A 22,566-nucleotide genomic window follows, 5' to 3' on the forward strand; every position below is an offset into this window, starting at 1 on the left:
TGTACATTAGAGGGTATGTGACTCAGAAGAAGTTCTCATTATTCATTAATTGCAATTGAGAAGAAGGTACCTGATGAGCTGCCCATCTTTGTTGCCTGACAGGTTATCCGACACCCTGATCACATGCCCTCCACAGCGTTGCTCTGGGCTCACCATGAGAAGTCAGTGGTGATTGACCAGTCGCTGGCATTCCTGGGAGGGATTGACCTGGCCTATGGAAGATGGGATGACTCTCAACACAGGCTGACTGATGTGGGGAGTGTGAGAAGAAGCCCTCAGCACAGTCCTGCTCAGTCCCCCAGTCTCACTCATGTAAGACCACTAATGTCACTGTTGGAGTAGTAGTGATTCCTGCTAAGGAAAACATCACTATTACACAGAAAACCCTAGCATTGTGGTAGCTAGATATGCACTGGCAAGCACCACTTACATATTCTATGGAAAAAAGGGTAAATATCCCATTTTAATTGCTATTATAAATAATGCATTTAGCCCCTCACCCTCAGTCAAGGCAAGGAAAGGTATGGCTTATATATCCATATAAAAATTAAGAGTAATCTTTTTTTGTTTGTTTTTTGTTTTTGCAAAGCATTCAAGCTAAGTTTAAATGTTCCCTACAAATTTGCAAAATAGTGTCCCTTAAGATAATCGTTAAACTATAATTATTGGTTGTTTTTATTAATAAAAGGCTTTAATTTCTTGATTTATTAGATAATTCAAATATGAATACAAATAATTAAATAAAAAAAACCCCTGACATTCCTTGTAATTCTCAGGGGTATATATATAGAGAGAGAGAGAGAGACTGAGAGAGTTGCGTGAATGTCAGAAAGAGATGGTATAAGTGGCTGCTAAGTCAGACTCCTTCACCGAGGCGTAAGTGAATTGGACAGGAATAAACATCTTGTAAATGTGACCCATGGAGAGTGATAGCCCACAGTGGCCCTGCAGTGTTTGTCTACATCAGACTGTCCTCATTGGTAGACCCATGGTATTGCCAACTGGGTGTTTCTGATATCTGTCAAAGGCATCAATAGGGGAAGTCGGCACGCACCTGACAGTTGCCTGCTAAAGCCTAAAAAAATCTTCCTTTATTAAACCGTTGACATGACCCTTGCCTGTATGTATGCTTATGTGGTTTTATTGTCCTTGTTTAGCCAACAGCAATAGCAGAAATATGATAATAGTGAAAATATACTTTGACAAAAAAAAATCAATTTTAAGAGTGTTTTAAACCAACATACAAAACTAGTGCTTGCAACACGCATTTGTTTAATTGGACTTTTTAACCTTTATAGTTACTGAGATATAGCCATGTAATAACTAGCCTCATCCCAACATTTATTAGTTTATCATGTTTAGTATTCTGAAGTTCATACTTAGAAGCTTTGACAGATAACCTAAATTACACTAGTTGGGATCTTTATTTTGTAGCCAGTCTAACAATAGTGATGATAAAGAACTGGTAGAGGCTGCATTTCAATTGAATGGTTACAGGGGATTGATTTTTGTGGCTGGTGATTCAGGGCCTCTGCCTACTTTTCTTTTTCCAATAAGCAAATGTAAAAATGCAATTACAGAGCATCTGGGGCACCCTTGAAGGGCCTGTGCTTGATAATTCCAGTCATCCTCACTGGCCATTTCCTTCCCCCCAGAGAGCTGCATTAAACATAAAGGCCTTGCATGGATGAGTGAGTCAACAAATGACTGGGGCAACTAAATGGGAGCTTGATTTTGCCTATACCTCTCCCGGCCTGCTGCCTACCTGCCTGCCTGCCATTGTGTCATTAAATATGGGTCAGAGCTTTTAAATAAACATGATTTCAAGCCTTCAGATGAAGGCACTTATTGCATTTACTAAGGGGCTTCTCTTACCATGCTTGAGTGACCATATCTATCAACGCAGGGCTTCTCAACTGTAAAATCTTTGCTAATATACATGAAACTGTTACAGCTGTTGGTCTAACCTTTCAAAACGTCTCCTAAGGTGCACAGTGATATTTGCACTTAATAAAATTATGCCCACCAGGAGAATAGTGCTCTGACATTTGCCATTTGTCAAGTCTAGTGCATATGATCCCCCATGAGCCATTAACTCAGAAACATCAGAGGGCATTTTACCCACGTTAGACTCGGCACAGCAGACTGGAGTCACTTACACTAGCGTTTAAGTCATAGCTTCCCAGGGCCGATGCCACAAGGGTGGCCATTACCACCACTGGTGTACTGCAGACTGACAGCTAGCTCAGTAGTTCAGCTATAGATAACATGGAAGTTTGTCACTGTGGAACGATGTACTGGTCATACAATCCATACTACACCAAAGGTGCCCAGGCTGTATAGGCCTAATATTTTCAATTTTTCAAGTGTGTGTACATGTATGCTCATATTTTGGACTAATTTTAGCTACAATGCCACAATGAAAGAGGCTTTATCAGGAATGCAAGGCTGAAGTTTTCACATTTTTTAAGATGGTATTCTGCTGGTTGAGCTGGTCAGTCAGCTGGTCTCCTATGCAGCCTTGTCCAGCTGACAAGTGCCCAAAACCCCTCTAAACCCAGCAAACCAGACAAGCCTGAGTGACCAGTTAATACTACTAAACCAGCTTAGGCTGTTTAATATTTTTATAATTTTTTTCCATAGGGGATTTTAATGCTTAAATGCATACAGTATGCTAACAGTTAGCAACATTGGGTCTGTGGAATCAAGACTTTACTACATAAAAAGTAGGTACTTTCTCATCACCAGCAAAATACATATTTAGTACTAGAAGCATTAGGATGCATCCATGAACTTAGGGTCTTTGATTTAAATGTCTGAAATGTCTCGGGTTATGACTGTAACCCTTGTTCCCTGAGAAGGGAACGAGACACTGCGTCGTTGAAAATGACTCTTTGGGGAACGCTCCTTAGCGTGCGCCTCTGAATTATGAATAAAACTATTCCAATCTTGATTGGTGTTGCGTCATGATGTAACATGTGACGGCATAACCGGATGCATAAAAGTGACGCTGGCACACAAACACATTAGCCTAGCGCTGAAGCAAGCCGCTCTCAGGCATTGAGGGGCGTGGCAGGACGACGCAGTGTCTCGTTCCCTTCTCAGGGAACAAGGGTTACAGTCATAACCCGAGACGTTCCCTTCCGAGGGAACTCGCACTGCGTCGTTGAAAACGACTCTTTGGGGAACGAATGCCCACTAGGCCACGCGCCGAAAAAGGCCTGCCCTAGAGTGAAACTGAACTCAGGCACTCAGCTAGGACGAGAGCACACGTGCGCCAGGCGTACTAGGGAGGTGCAGAAAACCTGATGAAAGTGTGCGGGGTAGCCCAACCGGCTGCCTCACAGATCTCCTGGAGGGGCACTCCCGATAAGAGAGCCCTAGAGGACGCCATGCCTCTAGTTGAATGAGCCCTTATGGCCAAAGGTGAAGGCAAATTGCGCACCTTATAGGCCGAGATAATAGCCTGAACAATCCAATTACTAATGGTTTGTTTCGAAGCAGGGAGCCCCTTCTTAGGTGACCCAAAACACACTAACAGTTGGTCCGACCTCCTCCAAGAAGAGGACCTCTCGAGGTAAACGCTCAAAGCTCTGACAGGGCAGAGCAAATGGAGCCTCTTTTCTTCTGCCGACACATGAGGTGGAGGATGAATGCCTGCAGGACCGTAGACCGTGCCGTGTTAGAAGGCACCTTGGGCACAAAGCCAGGTCTCGGGTGCAGAATGGCTTTAACTCCGCCAGGGGCAAACTCCAAGCAAGCTGGTGTTACTGCCAGGGCTTGAAGATCTCCCACCTTCTTTAGAGAGGTAATAGCTAAGAGAAAAGCCATCTTGAACGTCAGGTCCTTGGGCGAGGCCGACTGAAGGGGTTCGAAGGGGGCCAGGGATAACCCTTCGAGAACCACTGCCAGGTCCCAGGCAGGAACCCTGGACCTGGTTGTCGGTCTCATCTTCCATGTACCACAGAGAAAACGAATGACCAGCTGGTGCCTCCCCAGAGGCCCAGCACTCAATGGTGCATGGAAAGTCGCAATGGCAGCCACGTACACCTTAAGTGTGGAAGGGGAGAGACCCGCAGAGAAACGATCTTGAAGAAACTCCAGAACTGAAGCCACCGGGCAGTTAACTGGATCTACTTCATGTTCTCTACACCAAGTGGAGAACACATTCCACTTGAGGCCATATAATCTCCTAGTAGACGGAGCCCTAGAGTTAAGTATGGTTTCAACCACCCCGCTGATAGACCAGCATTTAGGTACTGAACCCCCTCAGGGGCCAGACCCACAGTTTCCACAGCTCTGGACGAGGGTGGAAAACTGTGCCCCCTGCCTGAGACAACAGATCCCTCCTCAGAGGAATCTGCCATGGCGGAGCTATCAGGAGTGAGATTATGTCTGAGAACCATACTCAGGCCGGCCACATCGGGGCAACCAGAAGTAGACTGATGCCCTCTTGGCGGACCCTTTCCAGGACTCGCGTACAGGCGAAGCCTCGGCCAGGCCTGTACCATGGCATCCAACCCCAGTGGGGCTGGATGTGAGAGGGAGAACCAAAATGGACAGTGGGACGTCTCTCGAGACGCGAATAGATCCACTTTCGATGGTCCAAATTTGTCCCATATCAACTTCACCACCTCTGGATGAAGTCTCCATTCCCTGGGCCTCAGCCCCTGCCTCGACAGGATGTCTGCTCCCTGATTCTGAACCCCCGGAACATACATGCTCTGATAGACAGTATTTTCCCTTGGGACCAAAGAAATTATCTGATGCGCCGGTCTGCATAGAGGGCGCGATCTGTGTCCCCCTTGTCGGTTCAGATAAGCTACCACTGATGTATTGTCCGAACGTACTAGGACATGGTAACCTTAGATGTCTGGAAGGAAGCTCCTCAGAGCCCTGAACACAGCCAACATCTCTAGACAGTTTATGTGCCAAGAATGATGGTGGTCCTGCCACAGACCCCTGGCAAAGCGGCCGTCCATGACCGCGCCCCAGCCAGTGAGGGAGGCGTCTGTCGAAACGGTTTCCCGGCGACATGACGCTCCCAACACTGGCCCTTGGGACAGGAACCAAGGTTTCTTCCATATTAGCAGAGAACGAAGGCATCTGCGCGTTACTCTGATTTTACGAAATGGATACCCCTTGGGGGAAAAAACCCCTTGGCTTTCAGCCACCACTGGAGGGGCCTCATGTGTAGAAGGCCCAAAGGTATAAAGTTGGATGCCGCTGCCATGAGGCCCAGCAGTCTTAGAAACTGCTTTACAGTGATGGCCTGGCCTAGCTTTAACCCGGACACCATCGCCAGAACGGACTCGATACGTGCAGGAGACATGCGTGCCTGCATCGTAACCGAGTTCCACACAACACCCAGAAACGTTGTGCACTGGGATGGTTGTAACACACTCTTTTTTTGTGTTGAGTCTCAACCCCAAACTTCGAATGTGGCCAAGGACGACATCTCGATGCCGAACCGCCATTTCTCGAGACTGGGTCAGAATGAGCCAATCGTCGATATAATTCAGTATGCGGATGCCCTGAAGTCTCAGAGGAGCAGGAGCTGCATCCATACATTTGGTGAATGTGCGGGGAGAGTGCTAGGCCGAACGGAAGAACCCGATATTGGTAAGCTTCGCCCCCGAAAGCGAACCTCAGGAACCTCCTGTGACATGGAAGGATGGATACATGAAAATAGGCGTCTTTTAGATCTATCGTGACAAACCAGTCCTCGGATCTGATCTGGCTCACGATGGCAGGAATAGTAAGCATTTTGAACCTGAACCTCCTCAAAGGCCGGTTCAAAACTCTGAGATCTAAAATCGGCCTCAACCCCCCATCCTTTTTTGGAACTATAAAGTACCGGCTGTAAAATCCGGACTCCCTGTCTGCATGAGGAACACGTTCTATGGCCTCCTTTAGCAGCAGAGATTGCACTTCTTGTTCCATCACCTGAGTCTGCTCCGGAACCACTGTAGTCTGCACCACCCCAGAGAATTTGGGGGGGCGGTGCCCGAACTGCAGTCTGTACCCTGATTTTATTATATGCAGGACCCATGCAGATATGTTGGGAAGATGATTCCATGCCTCTACAAAATCTACTAAGGGAACCAGCCTCTCGGGTGTGTCTCGGGTGTTTTTCGAGCAACGTTCTCGACTTCCTGAAGTGAGAGACCGGCAGGATTTAGTCGATATGGTTCTTGTGATCACAATTGATGCTTGTTTTTTTATTTTTTTTTATTTATATTTTTTGACACGAACGGCACGGCGTGCGTCCGCTGGAAATTGATGTGGGCCGAAGCGTCAGAGACGGCGGGAAACCGACACCGATTCCCTGAGGACGCCGCTGTGAGAACAACCTCGGTTGCTCTGCAGCGGGGGGGAACTCTGTGGTGCGAGGAGCAGACTGATGGCTGGGGCTGATCTGCTTGCCCTACTCGATTTAGACTTACCTTACGGGGGAAGCATCAAGCAGAAAAGATCTAACTTTTTCCTTTATCCCCGATAAATTCAGCCACAGATGCCTCTCTGTGGCCACCATAGCTGCCATAGAGCGGCCAATAGCCATTGAGTGCAGGCAAGAACCAGCCCGACCTGCCGCCATGTAAGCCCTACTTATTAAAGCAGATGTATCCCTGCAGGGCTTACTAGGCAGCGCCGGGGTTTTAACCCATATCCCGTGCCCCCAAAACATCGTCTGTAATCACCACACTGGGGCTGGAGACACGGGACGAATGCGGTTTACCCCATGATCTCGAGATATATATTTATATATTTGTTTTTGTGGAGATCGGGGAAAAACGGCAAACCCCGGCGCTGAGGTTGTGATCTGTGCTGCAGGAAACGCTCGTCTAATTTGTCTTTCAACTTGCGTTTCCTGCTCATTTTGTGGCCAGCTGATATCAAGTCTGGCCACGGCACGCGTCACAACCTCAATCAGCTCCTCATAAGCTTGGCCGAAAACTGCCGTGCTTGACTCACGGTCGTCCGCATCAATGCTGAGCATATCCACTTCCTCGGAAGCAGAGAGCTCAAGCATTGGGACCTGATTGTGGGCAGAAGAAGCCGCGACGCGGGCTTCTGCACCACTCGCAGTAGGCTCGGCATCCTCAAACGAAGAATGAGAAAGTGCCGCAGCAGTCTCATTCTCATCTGCAAGATCCCGCTGCGAACCCCACGATCTCAACCGCCGCACTGCCTCAACAGACGCGGGACCAGATCCGTGAGGAACGCGAGCCTGACCGTGATCATCAAAGCACGCCAATCGGGAGCGCAGCACTCTCATGGGTAGTGCTTCACAACTTTCACAGGCAGATCCCTCAAGAGCTGCCTGTGCGTGCTGCGCTCCCAAACAATTCACACATAAAGCGTGCGTGTCCCTACCCGTAATGAAACGAGGGCAGGGGTGCACGCACTTCATGAACTGTTGGGTGGCCATAATATTTTTAAATCAGACAAACATCACCAAATAAGACAAACGATACACATAGAGCGCTTGCTGAAGAGCGAAAGCTAATGTGTTTGTGTGCCGGCGTCACTTTTATGCATCCGGTTATGCCGTCACATGTTACGTCATGACGCAACACCAATCAAGATTGGAATAGTTTCATTCATAATTCAGAGGCGCACGCTAAGGAGCGTTCCCCAAAGAGTCGTTTTCAACGACGCAGTGCGAGTTCCCTCGGAAGGGAACTTTAGATGTTTTTGCAATGTTGAGCAGTTGACGAGAGGCTTTAAAAAATTCCAAAGCTTATGAAACTACAAATTTTATGCTGTCTTAATTATATGTTTTATATTTAATATAGTCTCCTGGACCCATTGGAACTTGCTAGACATCTTTTTAGAGTCAACCAGATTGTGTTATTTTTTTGTCCTGTAGCAGTCAGTTGGCACAGTGGAGGAGGATGGGGTGATGAAGTTTAGTGTGGTGGTTGAAGACATTCAGAATGGCTCAGTGGAGGATCCAGGGGAGAAATGTGGGAGCTTCACCCTTCCCATTGTGGAGGAACAAAGAGAGACCAACCTGAGCCTCACACTCCCAACAGGAAGACTGCTAAGAACCCCCTCAGAGGAGAAAAGTCGGCATAATTCTGATGGAACAGAGTCTAGTAAGAGGAATTCAACAAAATAAATGAGACATCAGACTCCAGGTTATAGAGATACAAATAATTGATTTAAACTGAATTAAACTTGAGCAAAAAATAACCAAAAATGTAAATGTAACTGTACTTAAATGGAGCCAGGTGGTTTACTGATATTTAACTGTTTTGTGCGTTCTGTGTATAGAATATTACAGTAGCAGTATACATATATATGCGTAGAGTGTTTTGTATATGTTATATGTCTGTCTGTTTTAGAAACCTGTTCCCTCAGAAGTTACATAGGCAGTACTGAACTCTGTGGGGACACTCGATTCTGGCATGGCAAAGACTACTGCAACTTCATCCTCAAAGACTGGGTCAAGCTTAACAAGCCGTTTGACGGTATGCCTTAATTTACATCTACACCAAATTTTATGTTTAATTTGAATAATCTGTAATGTCAGAACCTACAACCACAGCAGAAATGTCTTCCATTTAAAAATAGACCTCAGTTTTTTGCTTTAATATAATAATATGCACATCTCTTGAGAACACATATACAGTACATGTATAGTGTTCATTGCAACAGTACAGCTTTAGGCCTTGAGGCAAAAAACAAACAAGCAAACAAAGAATGACAGCTGTAAAGTACACACTTTGATGTCTTCAATCAAATCATCAAATGAAGCAATCTCTCCCAAACACGGGAATGAGGGAAAGAAGTGGAAGTTGTTTCCAAATATCCCATTTGGCAGTCAGTATGGGGTTATTTTCCCAGCTCTATTCTCTCTCAAGAGGGAGATGACTCCATTTTTGCATCTCTGCTTTTGAATCTGAAGTCGTGGTTTTCTACATACTACCAACCAGGTAGAACACAGCAGGAGAATGGAGAAGTCAGATAGATATGCATTGAAATATTCTAAGACGATTGTGAATTGTCAAAGCCAGTGAGAGAGACAGGCCACCTTGTGATGGCTTCAAAGGGCCTTTCTGTCAACGCTGTATAATGACTTGGATAATGTTATTATTAATTATGGCGTTTGTTTGTTGTTTATTTTTCTCTGGTTCAGATTTCATTGACAGATATAAAACACCACGGATGCCCTGGCATGATACTGGTATTTTGGTTCATGGGAAGGCTGCTAGAGATATTGCAAGACATTTCATACAGAGGTGGAACTTTACAAAGGTAGGAGAAAGCAGATAACATCTCAATTGTTTCTCGTAGAGAGCAATGAGTGTAAATGCAAGCAAACAGAGACTTTCGCTCAAGTTTTTTCTTGTAAAAATCCCTTTTAGAAGAGACTTCAACAATCACAGAATGCAATTTAATTTGTCAAGATACAGCACCAAAGTCTGAAATCAAAAGATTTCAATATGAACTCACACATTTCTAATCAATTTTATTTTTTCAAAGACAAAATTGTCTGGGTAATGATAACCACACTAATTTTATGGCTCTGTACTATTCCTCTCATTTGTTTTAGAAGAAACATTTGAGTTGATACTTCACCCAAAAAGGAAAATTCTCTCATCATCTAATCACCTTTCTGTCTTCCCAGATGTATATTAAATTCTTCTGCAGAACACAAACAAAGATTTTTAGAAGAATATCTCAGCTCTGTAGGTCCACACAATGCAAGTGAATGGTGACCAGAACTTTGAAGCTCCAAAAAAAACATAAAGCAGAATAAAAGTAAATCATCAGACTCCAGTGGTGAATCAATGTCTTCTGAATCGATCCAATTGATTTTGGGTGAAAGCAGACCAAAATATAACTCCCTCTTTACTGTAAACCTTGACATCATCAGTTTCCTTGGCAAACATGATTTCAAGCTCGATAACACTTTCTAGTGCCATCTAGTGCTCTGCACATGCGTCAAGCACTAGGTAGTGTAATCGAGCTTGAAATCATGATCGAGCCTAAAGGCAGCAATGGCAAGTTGTTCAGTGAAAAAGTAGGTACATTTTGGTCTGTTCTCACCCAAAACCGATTGGATTTCAGAAGACTTGGATTAAACCACTGGAGTTAAATTAATTCATTTTATGCTTCTTTATGTGCTTTTTGGAGCTTAAAAATTTTGGTCACCACTCACTTGCATTGTATAGACCTATAGAGCTGCGATATTCTTCCAAAAATCTTTGTTTGTGTTCTGCAGAAGAAAGAAAGTCAAAACATTTTGGGTGAACAGTTTTTAACTGAGCTTTAAATGATCCATAACTGGGAACTCCACAAATCTACTGAGAAATAAAAACACAAACTCTGAAAAATAAAATGTTACTTTGCAACTAGTATAATTTATTTTAGTTACAAATAAATGACTATTTGTATGCCACATATTATATTGTTTATTATATGCCATTCATTCACATGTTCTTGAATGTCCAGAAAATCAACATTTTTAAATGATAGAATGTGCACACATACCACCTCCATTCAGAGCCTAATTCTTCTAACTATAAGCATGCATGAACCTGGCCTCTCTCTAGTCTTTTTTGAAAAAGCATCTTTATTAGCTTGAGCTTAGCACCCCCTGCAGTTGCTCATTGTGTCCTGTTCTGAAAGGCATCAGCATTCAATGGCCGCCTGCTCTCTCAGCCCCCTTTTAGAGCAATTAGAGGCCTTTTTACTTTGATTGTTCAGTAATTGAATTGGTTTGAGGCCTGTATGATTTCCTTAGGATTATGCCAGTCATATTTCAGATTTGGCTACCGATCAGACACTCTGCTGGTGAATAATTAAAGGAGAGGAGGACAGGTGTGTGTGCAGTGGAGGAGGACAAACAAAAGGCAGTTGAATGCCACTGATGAGGTGTTTAGTGGAAATGAGAATTTACAGCTCAAAGACAGACTAGTCTCATTTATAGTGTTTTCTGTTGATTATGGAACGGTGTTTACAACAAAGAATGAAGTAAGCAAAATTCTGTCACTGATTTGTGTCTGAGACAATATGATATATATTAGAGGACTTTTCATTGTCTGAGAAACTCACACATTTTAGGTATTCAAGTTTACGATACGATACAAAACAATACTATTTATTTATCCCCGAGAGAAATATATATATATATATATATATATATATATATATATATATATATCTATATATATATATATATATAATATAATCAAGCAACATAATCATACTGCAGTAGTAATAATAATAGAATAAATAAAATTTACGTGCAGAAATGTTATGCAAGCATTTTTCTTTAAAAAAATCAGTGCTTGTAAATCACATCACATACACCCCCTGCCCCCCCACACACACACAATGTCATTTCATATACTGTATATCCAATGTATATTGCTACCTATAATAGTGCTAATCAATGCATACAACCCAATATTTATATATATATATATATATATGAGAGAGAGAGTAGAGAGGAGAGAGAGAGAGAGAGAGAGAGAGAGAGAGAGAGAGAAATTCATAACAATTTACTCAGTATATACACAATTAAAACAGTGTGCTTATTATGTTGAGTTCAGTGTACTGTTGTACATCCTAATTGCTGCAAATATAAATGACCTAAAGTAGCATTCTTACATCGAGGAGGAATCAATCTCCTACTAAATGTGCTCCTTTGTGCATAAACAGTACTGTGCAATGGAAGAGAGGTGTTGAACATAATGACTGAGAGCTTAGCCAGCATTCTTCTCTCCATCACCACATCTAGGGTTCAAGATTGATCCCAAAACAGAGCTGTCTTTTCTTATCAGTTTGTTCAATCCATTCAAGTCACCATCCCTAATGCCGCTCCCCCAACACAGCTTAAATGAGTACTGTTGCCACCACAGACTCATAGAAGGAATGGAGCATTACCCCCCAAACTCCAAAAGATCTCAGCCTCCTCAAAAAATAGAGTCAGCACTGGAATTTTTTATATATAATGTCTGTGTTGGTAGCCAAGCTCAATTTATTGTCCAAGTGCACTCCAAGATATTTATAGGAGGTAACTATCTGAATGTCCTCCCCAGGAATACTGACAGGAGACAGTGCTGGTTTTGCTCACCTGAAATCAACCACCATCTCTTTAGTTTTAATGGTGGTAAGCTGGAGGTAGTCCACAAAGTTCTAAACCAGGCTCCTGTACTCCTCATCCTTTCCTTCACTAATACAACCCATGATCACAGAGTCATCATACATTTCTGGAGGTGGCATACCTCCATGCTATATTTGAAATACATTTTTTAAATACGTTTTCGAAATCAAATCTGAAATACAGTTCTGTAGACGTGTAACCGGCCCTGCTTGCCCCTCTCCGAACGGGACTCGAACCGGCATCTCAGGTGTGGGAGGCGGGTGCGCTAACAAGGAGGCTAAAGGCTACAGCCTCTAGCGTCAGTCGCTAGTGCACCTCTTGAGGTCAGGAGAGTGAGGTTTTACACACTGAACAGCTATCTACCAGCTGGCTCCTGTTACTGACGCACACTGCGGTCTTCCTGTGAGATAGTCCGTAATCCATTTTACAGTAGGGACATCTACATGTGCTGCCCTTAACTTATCTTGAAGTAAGCGTGGCTGTATAGAATTAAAAGCACACGAGAAATCAAAGAACATAAATCTCACCATATTTCTTGGCTTGGCTTTCCAAATGTAGATAAGACTTGTATAGTAGGTAGATCCAGTAAAGTGCCAACCTGGGATTTCTTCAGTGTCTTTATCAGATGCAATGTCAACTGTCAACTCCACTGGTCTGAAGTCATTCAGATCTTTACAGTTGTTCCCAATTTTTGGCACTGGCACCACACAGGTAGTCTTCCAGAGGACCAGAACCTTTCCCAGACTCAAGCGCATATTAAACATCTGCTGCACCACTCCACTCAGCTGTTCTGCACATACCTTAAGGACGCTTGAGCTTATGCCATCAGGGCCGGCTACCTTCCCAGTATGGAGCTTCCTCAATTCCCTCTCCACCTGATCAGCTGCATTGTACAGGCCACATGGAGAGTGGGGGAATGAATGGATTGTGTTGGTAAAGGTGATGTCAATATTTGAGAGGGGGCTAGAGGTGATACTGCTAGTGGAATAGTTGATGGTATCAGAGTGGTTGGTACAGAGCCAGTAGATGGATCAGAGCTGAACCAATTAAAAAACATATTCAGCTCATTTGCTTTGTTCTCGTTGCTGGCTTCTTAACATCTTATATCCAGAAATCTTTCTCTTTCCATTCCACACCTCTCTCACATTGTTCTGAAGGCTGTCCTCTAGTTTTCCTATATGCCTCCATTGCCTCTTTAACTCTCACTTTCAGCTCCCTCTGCACCCTTCTCTGTGCCTCCTTATCACCTGCTCTAAAGGCTGATTTCTTCTCATTCAAGAGGGCCTTAAGTTCACTGGTGACCCATGGCTTGTTATTTGGGAAGCAGTCCAAAGTCTTTGTTGGCAAAACACAGTCCACACAGAAGTTTATGCACCCAGTGACACATTGAGTGAGCTCATCAATATTATCTCCATGAGAATCACAGAGAACATTCCAGTCCGTACTTCTAAAACAGTCACTTAATGCATCATTCGCCTCATTCGAACATTTCCTCATTGTTCTGGCTTATTATAACATTAACAATGGCTTATTTCTACATAGCAAGTGAACCAAATTATGATCAGATTTGCCAAGCGGTGTGAGTGGAGAGTCATTGTATGCATCACTGAGATTGGCATATAAAATGTCCAAAGTTGTATTGTCTCTGGTTGGACATTTTACAAACTGTGTAAAAGTTGGCAGAACAAATGCAAGCGAAACACTCTAAAACCACCCTAAAACACATAAAACAAATCATAAAAACTACACATAGCTGCTGCAACAGACTGCTGCATACACAGCGCCATCAAGTTTATTAAATTTGTTTATAATGAATTTCCATGCACAAACCAAAAGGAAAAAGAAAACTTGGATGATGAAATATCACCTGATTATATCATATTTTCATTGTTAGTATATCCACTGATGAGCCAAAACATTATGACCACCTGCCTAATATGCTGTTGGTCCTTTGCATGCCATCAAAGCAGCGCCGGCTCACTGAGGCATGTACTCTACACCCTGAGTGTGACCTGTGGTATCTGACACCAAGACATTAGCAGCAGATCCTTTAAATCCTGTAAGTTGCAAAGTGGAGCCACCGTGGATCTGACTTGTTGGCCCAGCAAATCTCAGATTGAGATGTGGGAAATGTGGAGGAAATTTGGAGGCCAGGGCAACACCTTGAACTCATCATCATGTTCCTCAAACCATTCCCCTTACAATGTGTGGAGTATGGCAGGGCACATGATCCTGCTGAAATAGGTCACTGCCTTCAGGGAATACCATTACCATGATGGCACATGTCAAATTGACGTCCACATGAATGAAATCCAGGGTTTCCCATCAGAACATTGCACAGAGCATCACACTCCTTACACTGGCTTGTTGTCTTCCAACAGTGCATCCTGGTGCCATCACTTCCCCAGGTAAACGGCGCACACATACACGGCCGTTCATGTGATGTAAAAGAAGATGGGACTCATCTGATCAGACGACCTTTTACCACTGCTACAAGGTCCTGTTCCGACGATCATGTGCCCATTGTTGTCATATTCGACGGTGGACGGGGTCATAATGGACACTCTGTCCGGTCTGCGGCTATGCAGCCCCATACACAGCAGGGTGCAATGCGTTATGTGTTGTGACACATTCCTCCCCATCATTACAATTTTTGGTAAGTTGTGCCACAGTACAACGAACTCTGTTTGTTGCCCTCGCGCATTGATGAGCCTCGGGCGTCCAACACCCTGTCACTGGTTTGTGGTTTGTCCCTCCTCGGAACACTTTTAGTAGGTACTCACCACTGCTGAATGGGAGCACCCCACAAGCCTTGCCGTTTCAGAGATTCCCTGACCATGACAATTTGGTCACTCAGGTCTTTATTCCTGCCAATTTCTCCTGATTGTTCACTTCCAGTCTAATCTACCAAGACCTTGACATGTTGCCTTGTTAGGAGATGATCAATGTTATTTGCTTCACCTGTGATTGGTTTGGTTCATCTGTGTATGTGGAAATTACTTATTACAGTTTGTCTTTATATATTCATATTAAGATATCTTAGTATCCTTATAGTATATTTTAAATACAAATAATTATACTTAAAACAAATTATACTTAAATCTAAAACAGATTGTTTGGTTGTTTTGCTGCAACACACATTATTATAATTAATTATATTTGATATTTTACTTTTAAAGAGATTTAAAAAATAGTATTTATTAAAGGTAATTGTAATAGTATTTTAATAAAATACTGTTAATAAAATAATTGAATTTAAATAAAATATTGTTTCTAATAATACATTTTTATATCTGCGATAAACTTAACTTAATAATTATTATCTGCCATATAGGCCTATATCAAACAGAAGTAGAAATGGTATCTGTTCCTCACTCTCCTACACATGATCGGTTTCAAACTGACCCCAAAAGTTTTGTTCCTGAAATAGAAATAAATTAGTTTAAGCCTAACTTTTTTTTAACTGGTGATTCAGACATGTGATTCACTATCAAGGTCACTAGAGTTATGAGTATTACTTGGGCAACTGCCAACAGCAGAGTTAATGTTAGTTCTCCCTCATCAGGGCTCAATGGATTTTAATCAACACATTATGCCAGTTGTTAATTGTCTAAGAACCATCTGTTTATAACCACACAGCCCAGATTACCGCTTGCCCACAGTGTAAGCTGACATGGCATACAACTCGCTAATTTGCACTTCCTTCAAATGGGGTGAAAACTTCAGGCAAAATAAAACTTTAGAAGAAACTCCAATTTAACAGAAGAAATCAAATTTTTTATTTGATTTGAAAAGGTCAAGGTCAGGTTTAGCTTTGTTTTAAGAAAAACGTTTGGAACAGAACAAATTAGATAAAAAGAATGGGATCGTACACCCAAAATGAAATTGATGTCATAATTTACTGACCCATATGATGTTCCATACCTGTATAGCTTTCTTTCTTCTGCAGAACTCAAAAAGAGATGTTAGGCAGAATGTTGAAGTTTCATAAAATTAAAGTGAATGGTGACTGAGGCCAACATTGTGCCTAAAATCTCCTTTTACGTTCCACAGAAGAATTAAAGTCCCACAGGTTTGTAACATCACTATCCCTTTAAACTCCCTTAAGAAAGTTGAATCAAAAACCAAAATAGTACAACAAAATGGCATGGAAAACATTAAAAAAGATAAAAACCATTGTTGCCTCCATATGCAGATAATTGATTGAGGGTGGAAACACAGTTTCCTTTGTTTCATGGGAACCAAAGCTTGTCTCATGTTCAAACGACCTTTGAACCCTGTGCTGGGCCCAGTTGAAAACAGTCTGAGTATAGTCTAGTTTGGACAATAGCCATTAAATCCTTAGTTTAAGAAAACCTACATATACACATGGCCATCAATTTACTGTAATCAGCACCACTGTCTAAGACTGAACGAATGAAAAGAGACTTTTAATCAGCCTGAAACAAGTCCGCCATCTCTGGGGAGTGAAGGTACGAAGCAGGGGTCGATGGTCAGCCCAACAGGCTATCTAGATATGGCACAGTAATTAGCGCTCTTAAGGGGTGTGATTTTGGAGTCAACAACAGGCGTACTGTCTGATCCCAATCAACTCTCCTTTTATTTGCTAGTTGGTGAAAAAGCGGTCGGGGGCGACATGCTACCCCTGCCTCTTGCCCAAGTCTCTCTCCGCACCCATGCTGCCAGCTGAGTATGAAGGCAAATCCACACAGGCTAACATACAGGTGAGATAGAACAACACCAAACCATTTGTGTTCCTCTTTTGAACTTTACAATATTGTCAGAGTTATGCACTTGCGTTTGGGAAGGTGATGCATAAAGTGTCCTTGGACTTTTTTTTTATCAACATCAACTAGGTTCAAATGTATATGAATGTATAAGAGAAATATTTTCTCTATTTTATTTTTTCACAGTTTTGTGTTCATTAGTTCATTTTAAATGATTCAGCAGTTTGTGACAAAAAAATGTTTTCCAGAGGTCTCTCCATTCTACCGACCAGCTGTGCCTCACAGTTCCCCGGTCTCGTTTGAAGTGCATGAGTGACCGCGCTTTTTCTGTTGCGGCATCAAAATTGATGCCCTTAGTTTTATTGGTGGTAAGCTGGAGGTAGTTCATTGATGCCCTTAAGAGCGGTTTTAAGACCTATTTATTCTCACTGGCTTTTAAATACTTATTTTAATACCGGCTTATTGTGATAATTGTTTTTATTCTGTTTTATTTTTTATGCAATATTTATTTTATCTCTGTACAGAACTTTGGTCTACTTTAGTGGTTTTGAAAGTGTTTTTCATGGAAAGGCATGGAAAAAGTATCTTCTGATGAATAATTCCTGAACGATATTAATGAAATACGTAAGTGCCCTGTGATATCTCACTGGACACTGTGACAACTCTAGACTTTGTAAACAGCAAACTAAAATGTGTCCGCAGTCCACGGACAATGACATTTTCTGCCTGTCAATCATTTTGCACGTTCTCATAGTATTGTAATTGCAGCGAAATTTTGAGACCATGTTGTTCATAACAGTTCAGTTGAGGGTGCTATTTTATTACTGTTGTTTTTAACAACCATTTCTGCTCTTAATAAAACTAATTTTGGTACCTTTGGAGTTCGGGGTTTTGGAAAGAGGGGGTGTGGCTAATTGAACGGCTCAGTCTAGTGGAAGTAGAATGTCTGAAATCGCTTACAGCACCTTTAATATGACAAAAAAATAACAAAATAGTAAAATCACCAGCCTCATGAAATATGCTGACATTTTTGCTAAATATATAATGTGATCCCTACACGTATCACGGCAGTTCCGAGGTGAAATGTCCACTATGTGGCGCTAAATTAAAGCAAGTGAATAATTGTTTTTTTTTCTTGCAAAAATTGGGTTTTAAAAGGTTTACTCAGTAACTTTAGTCTTTGTGTCATCTTGGACAATGACACCTTGCAGCTTGGATGCAGCATAATTTAAAATCAATAGTTTACAGTTTCAGATGGCATTGTAGAAATTTAGTATTCACAATCAGCCATGATTATTTTAATCAATTAGTGAAAGTGTCAAATAACAGGACGGTTAGTGAGATCAAGCGAGTAGTATTCAGCTGGTCATGTGATTCTAACATGGCTGCCCCCATGTGCGGACCCTCTCCATGTAGAATAAAACAGCTTTTGTAAGGTAACTGATATGACTGGAGTCTTCATTTTAATGTGAGTGGTCATGATTTCTTACATATATTACAAAATTGCAATGTGTGTCTTTAGGAGTTAAAAATTACTTTTTAATTTTAGGAGGAAAATATAACTTAATTCACATTTAAGGGTAATGCTTTGAGTTTAAATCAACAAAACCGTTCTCTGTACCTTAAAACTGAACCTAAACAATAGTGCCATAGAAAGCAAAGTGTGACATACAAATGTCGCTTACATCCTTTGCAATGCAAGTGCAACTCTTTATGCAACATAGTCTCATAGAATGAACGTTATTATAACTACATTTTTAGTTATGAGTTTTACGTGCTGCTTTCTGCATTTTGTTTCAGTTTTTGTTGAAATGAACACTAGAGGCGCTACAACAACTGTATGTTTTTATTCACTTTCACACAAATCATGGGTACAATGGCTTATGGTTTATGACTTAATAAATTATATAATATATAAATATATTTTTCGCTCTGTTACTCACACACTGTTATGTTATGATATTGAAACACTTTTACTCTAACACATCATTTGAAAAACTATACATTTGAATACTTGTATTACAGACCCACCTACATTTACATTTATTTAACCTCCGCAGTAACTCATCTGATTGAGTATTGGACTTTGGACTCTGAGACTGAGCATTAAGCAGTGAAAATGAATAGAAAGTGTCATACAAGCAACACAAAATTGGTTGCTTCATAAAATTTGCTTTTCATGTTGATTTTGCTTTTAAAACACTATCGGTTAGGTTTAGGTGTTGGTTTAGGGTAAGGATGTCGGTTTTGTTCCCCTCTATTCAAATTTTTCTAACACCGTTTGTGAGGTTTAGGGTATAGTTTTAGGTTAGGTTACGTGTTACTCATTAAAACATCCATTTAATATTGGATCTTAAAAACCTTTTCTAATTACATCATCATTTCACTTGAGTTTGGCGCCCCCCGCTGGACATTTCACTGGGAAACTGCAGCCAAACTTGTAATGAAGCATGTAATTTTGTTCTGCAAAAACTTTGCTATTGTCACATCCATTTTTTGAGATCAGGCTGCCTTTATCTTAAGCTACTGCACAAAGTTGGTTATGTAATGTAAACATTAAAATGTATCGCTTACAAGTAATGGACCAGTAAAAGTTCTTAGATGTCATAACATACAATTGTGTGAGGAACAGGGTGAAAAGTAATTGTTTATGAACTGATAATCTGCAGTTTACTCATGATTTGTGTTGTAGTGCTTCTAGTGATAATTTCTCCAGGAAACTGCTGTGATACGAACAACGAGTGCAAAAATTGTTTTGCTAAAATGTTGGTATATGAACATCATACTTTAAGACCAGGTTGCTCTTATACTTTTTCAAGTATAGTTTCAGAATAGGTACAATACAATAGGAAAAATCCAAAGAATAGCAATTTGCTGCAATATGTTGCTAGAAATATGTGTTGTATGACAAGTGAATTCATATATTGTGATGTTTCTTAATTTCCCAAAATTAAAAACAAGGTTTTGAGGTCTGTGTGCCAGTGGTCTATAGGCTCAAAGGTCCACGAGGAGTCAATTCATTTAGCCTACATATCAGCCATCCAGAACAGCAAACATTTTATCTACATAGAGGTATGATACATCTCCACACTAATGACTCATACAGAACATTGTATTGTTTTTTTGAGTAAAAACATAATATAATATGTATTAAATTGTTAGTTCACCCAAAAATCGAAATTCTGTTATCAGTTACTCAACCTAACGTTGTTCCAAACCTGTATGACTTTCTTCTGTGGAACAGAAAAGTAAATGTTTGGCAGAATTACAGCCTCAGTCACTATTAATTTTCATTGTATGGACATAAATTAAATGAAAGTGAATGGTGACTGAGACTGCCAGTTCCTACCATTTCTGGTGAACCAAATGGCTATACTGGTCCACTATCTAGGCCAGCGCCAAACCATCACTAACCATCATCAACCAGCTTGGAACAGCATGGAAATTCATTCTCAACAGCAAATCTCTCTCTCTCTCTCTCTCTCTCTCTCTCTCTCTCTCTCTCTCTCTCTCTCTCTCAGAACCAGTTCTTCATCAGTTGTGCTGACAAAACCATTCACAACAGCATTGGAGATGCACTCACAAAGCGAATCCTGCGAGCACACAGGTGCAGCCACAACTATATCAACATGTATACAAACATGAAGGGAAAAAAAACATAATTGGCCAGACCTAACTCCATTTCATTTCATGTCAATGGCTCGGCCACAGGGAGAAGAAGAAGTTTCGAGTCTATGTAGTGATGCCTCTTTTGCCTGGCTTTGAAGGTGACATTTCGTCAGGGGGAGGCCAAGCCATCAAAGCAATCATGTACTTTAATTACAGGTAATACAGCTCCAAATCTGTGTCTTCCATAATCACCAAATTGCCACAATTAAGGCAAAAAAATTCAGCAAATTACACATGTGTAATGTGAAAACAACAGATCCTGCTTCTCACAGGCTACAACGAGACGATTACAGTCCCAGTTTGGATTCTCAACACTAGGTTAGACTGGAGGAACCGAAAGGGTGCTGTGGTTTCTGGAGTTCATAGAGGGATGTGTTTGGTGACGTGAAAGGGTATTAAAGGGATAGTGACATCAAAAATGAAAATGATTTTAACATTTACTCACTGTAATTTTGTTCTAAACCTGTATGCAGTTATTTGTTCTTTGGAACACAATAGGACACTTTTGAAGAAACTTTACTATGATCTTTTCCATGCAACAATAGTTAATACTGACCACATCAGCTCCACAAAGAAAAAAAGCACTTTTAAAGCACCATAAAAGTCGCTCATACTATTCATGTGCTGTATTCCAAGTCTTCTGAAGCCACACAAGAACAAATTATGTTTGATTGTTATTGTTGTTTTTTGGAAAATATCTAACTTTGTATTTTTGTGTTTCATGGGGAAAATAACAGCATATAGGTATAGAAAGATATAAGGGAGAGTAAATAATGACAGATTTTCATTTTGGGGTAAACTATTCCTTTAAGACTCATGATTGATGAAAAAAGACAATGTAACCTCTCTTTCTCCATTACAGGACAATGTGCAGAGGGGAGCACTCAATTATAGAGAGGCTCAAATGTGTGAGTAAGTAGACTAGTGTGTGTTGTACAAGTACAGTATACACATATAAATCTATATAGATGTCACATGTGCAAAGACTGTGTCAATCTGTACAACAGGAACAGCAGTTATGAAGTGGTATGGCTAAATTCCATGCTGATTGCACCCTTTTCATTGCAATTAACTGTAGCTCCCGTATAATAAAGATAAATTGTCTGTTTTTCAGAATGTGACAAAAATGAATGAAGTATGTGATATGTGTATGTATGTGTAAATACATACACATATCACATATTGTATTTGTGTTTGTCTGTGCAGTGGCAGATTGCTGGATCAAATATATCTCATTCTGCGGTCTTCGCACTCATGCTGACCTGGATGGCCGCCTGGTCACTGAACTAATTTACGTGCACAGCAAGCTCATGATCGTGGATGACTGCACTGTCATCACTGGTAAGCAACACTGCCAACAAACGTGACGTATACAAAATAAGTCTGTTTTATTCTCAGGAAATTGTGCTATTTGTGCCATAATAATTTCGGAGTGACTATTTGCACCTGGGTATAAATAACACCTGCCACACAGCGTGGCTATTTGCACCCCAAAAGTCTATTGGAAACATATAAATTTAAGACAAACTGCACTGTGAGGGTCGCTTCAGGGGTGTGTTGTGTAACCCCGATTAGACTGTGCCCTTTTGACCCGGGTTCGATTCTGTATTTGTCGCACTCCTTGTCCCATTCTGTTTTCTGTCTCCTCTCTTTATATTTTCTTTAATACTACTTGTAATAATACATAAAATGAATATAAAGGAAGTTTTACAATAGCAATATTGTAGTAACAATGTTTTTTGGCGGAAACCATAGATTTAATGCAATTAACAATGGTGTTACTACAGAAATGTGGTGTTTATTTAGTAACCATGTTTAATTTTGTGCTTACTATGATTTTTCTATAAAATACCATGGTGATATTGTGGTTACTGTTTTAAAACCATAGTTTGTTTTTGTATAGGAAGTTTAGGGTTAAGGCTTGTGGTTGGTGTAGTGTGTCTATAAAACTCTAAAAACAAAATACTGCATTCCCCTATACTGTTAATATATAATTAGGGGTGCAAATAGTATCGGCCACTATTTGCACTGGGGTGTAAAAAGCATCTA

At 41.2% G+C, this 22,566-nt stretch overlaps 1 protein-coding gene across 10 annotated transcripts in view; it reads left to right on the plus strand.

Moving 5' to 3' along the window:
• The window catches only part of si:ch211-168k14.2 (phospholipase D1), a 49,972-nt gene that overhangs the window by 20,028 nt on the left and 7,378 nt on the right, over positions 1-22,566 (plus strand). For 7 of the 10 annotated variants that reach the window (XR_007972007.1, XR_007972008.1, XM_052142618.1 and 4 more), the window contains 10 exons: positions 103-312; positions 7,874-8,102; positions 8,352-8,477; positions 9,146-9,264; positions 16,732-16,845; positions 19,810-19,920; positions 20,370-20,455; positions 20,560-20,673; positions 21,380-21,429; positions 21,724-21,858. Coding sequence is in view for 5 of the 10 variants with exons in the window: in XM_052142618.1 (XP_051998578.1) it covers positions 103-312; positions 7,874-8,102; positions 8,352-8,477; positions 9,146-9,264; positions 16,732-16,845; positions 19,810-19,920; positions 20,370-20,455; positions 20,560-20,673; positions 21,380-21,429; positions 21,724-21,858 (1,294 nt within the window). In the remaining 5 variants the exon portion in view is untranslated. The remainder of the gene's footprint in view (positions 1-102; positions 313-7,873; positions 8,103-8,351; positions 8,478-9,145; positions 9,265-16,731; positions 16,846-19,809; positions 19,921-20,369; positions 20,456-20,559; positions 20,674-21,379; positions 21,430-21,723; positions 21,859-22,566) is intronic. The other 3 variants (XR_007972011.1, XR_007972009.1, XR_007972010.1) reach the window with 1 other exon arrangement.

The sequence above is a fragment of the Xyrauchen texanus genome, chromosome 14 (assembly GCF_025860055.1).
Source record: "Xyrauchen texanus isolate HMW12.3.18 chromosome 14, RBS_HiC_50CHRs, whole genome shotgun sequence".
In the NCBI taxonomy this organism is placed as follows: Eukaryota; Metazoa; Chordata; class Actinopteri; order Cypriniformes; family Catostomidae; genus Xyrauchen; species Xyrauchen texanus.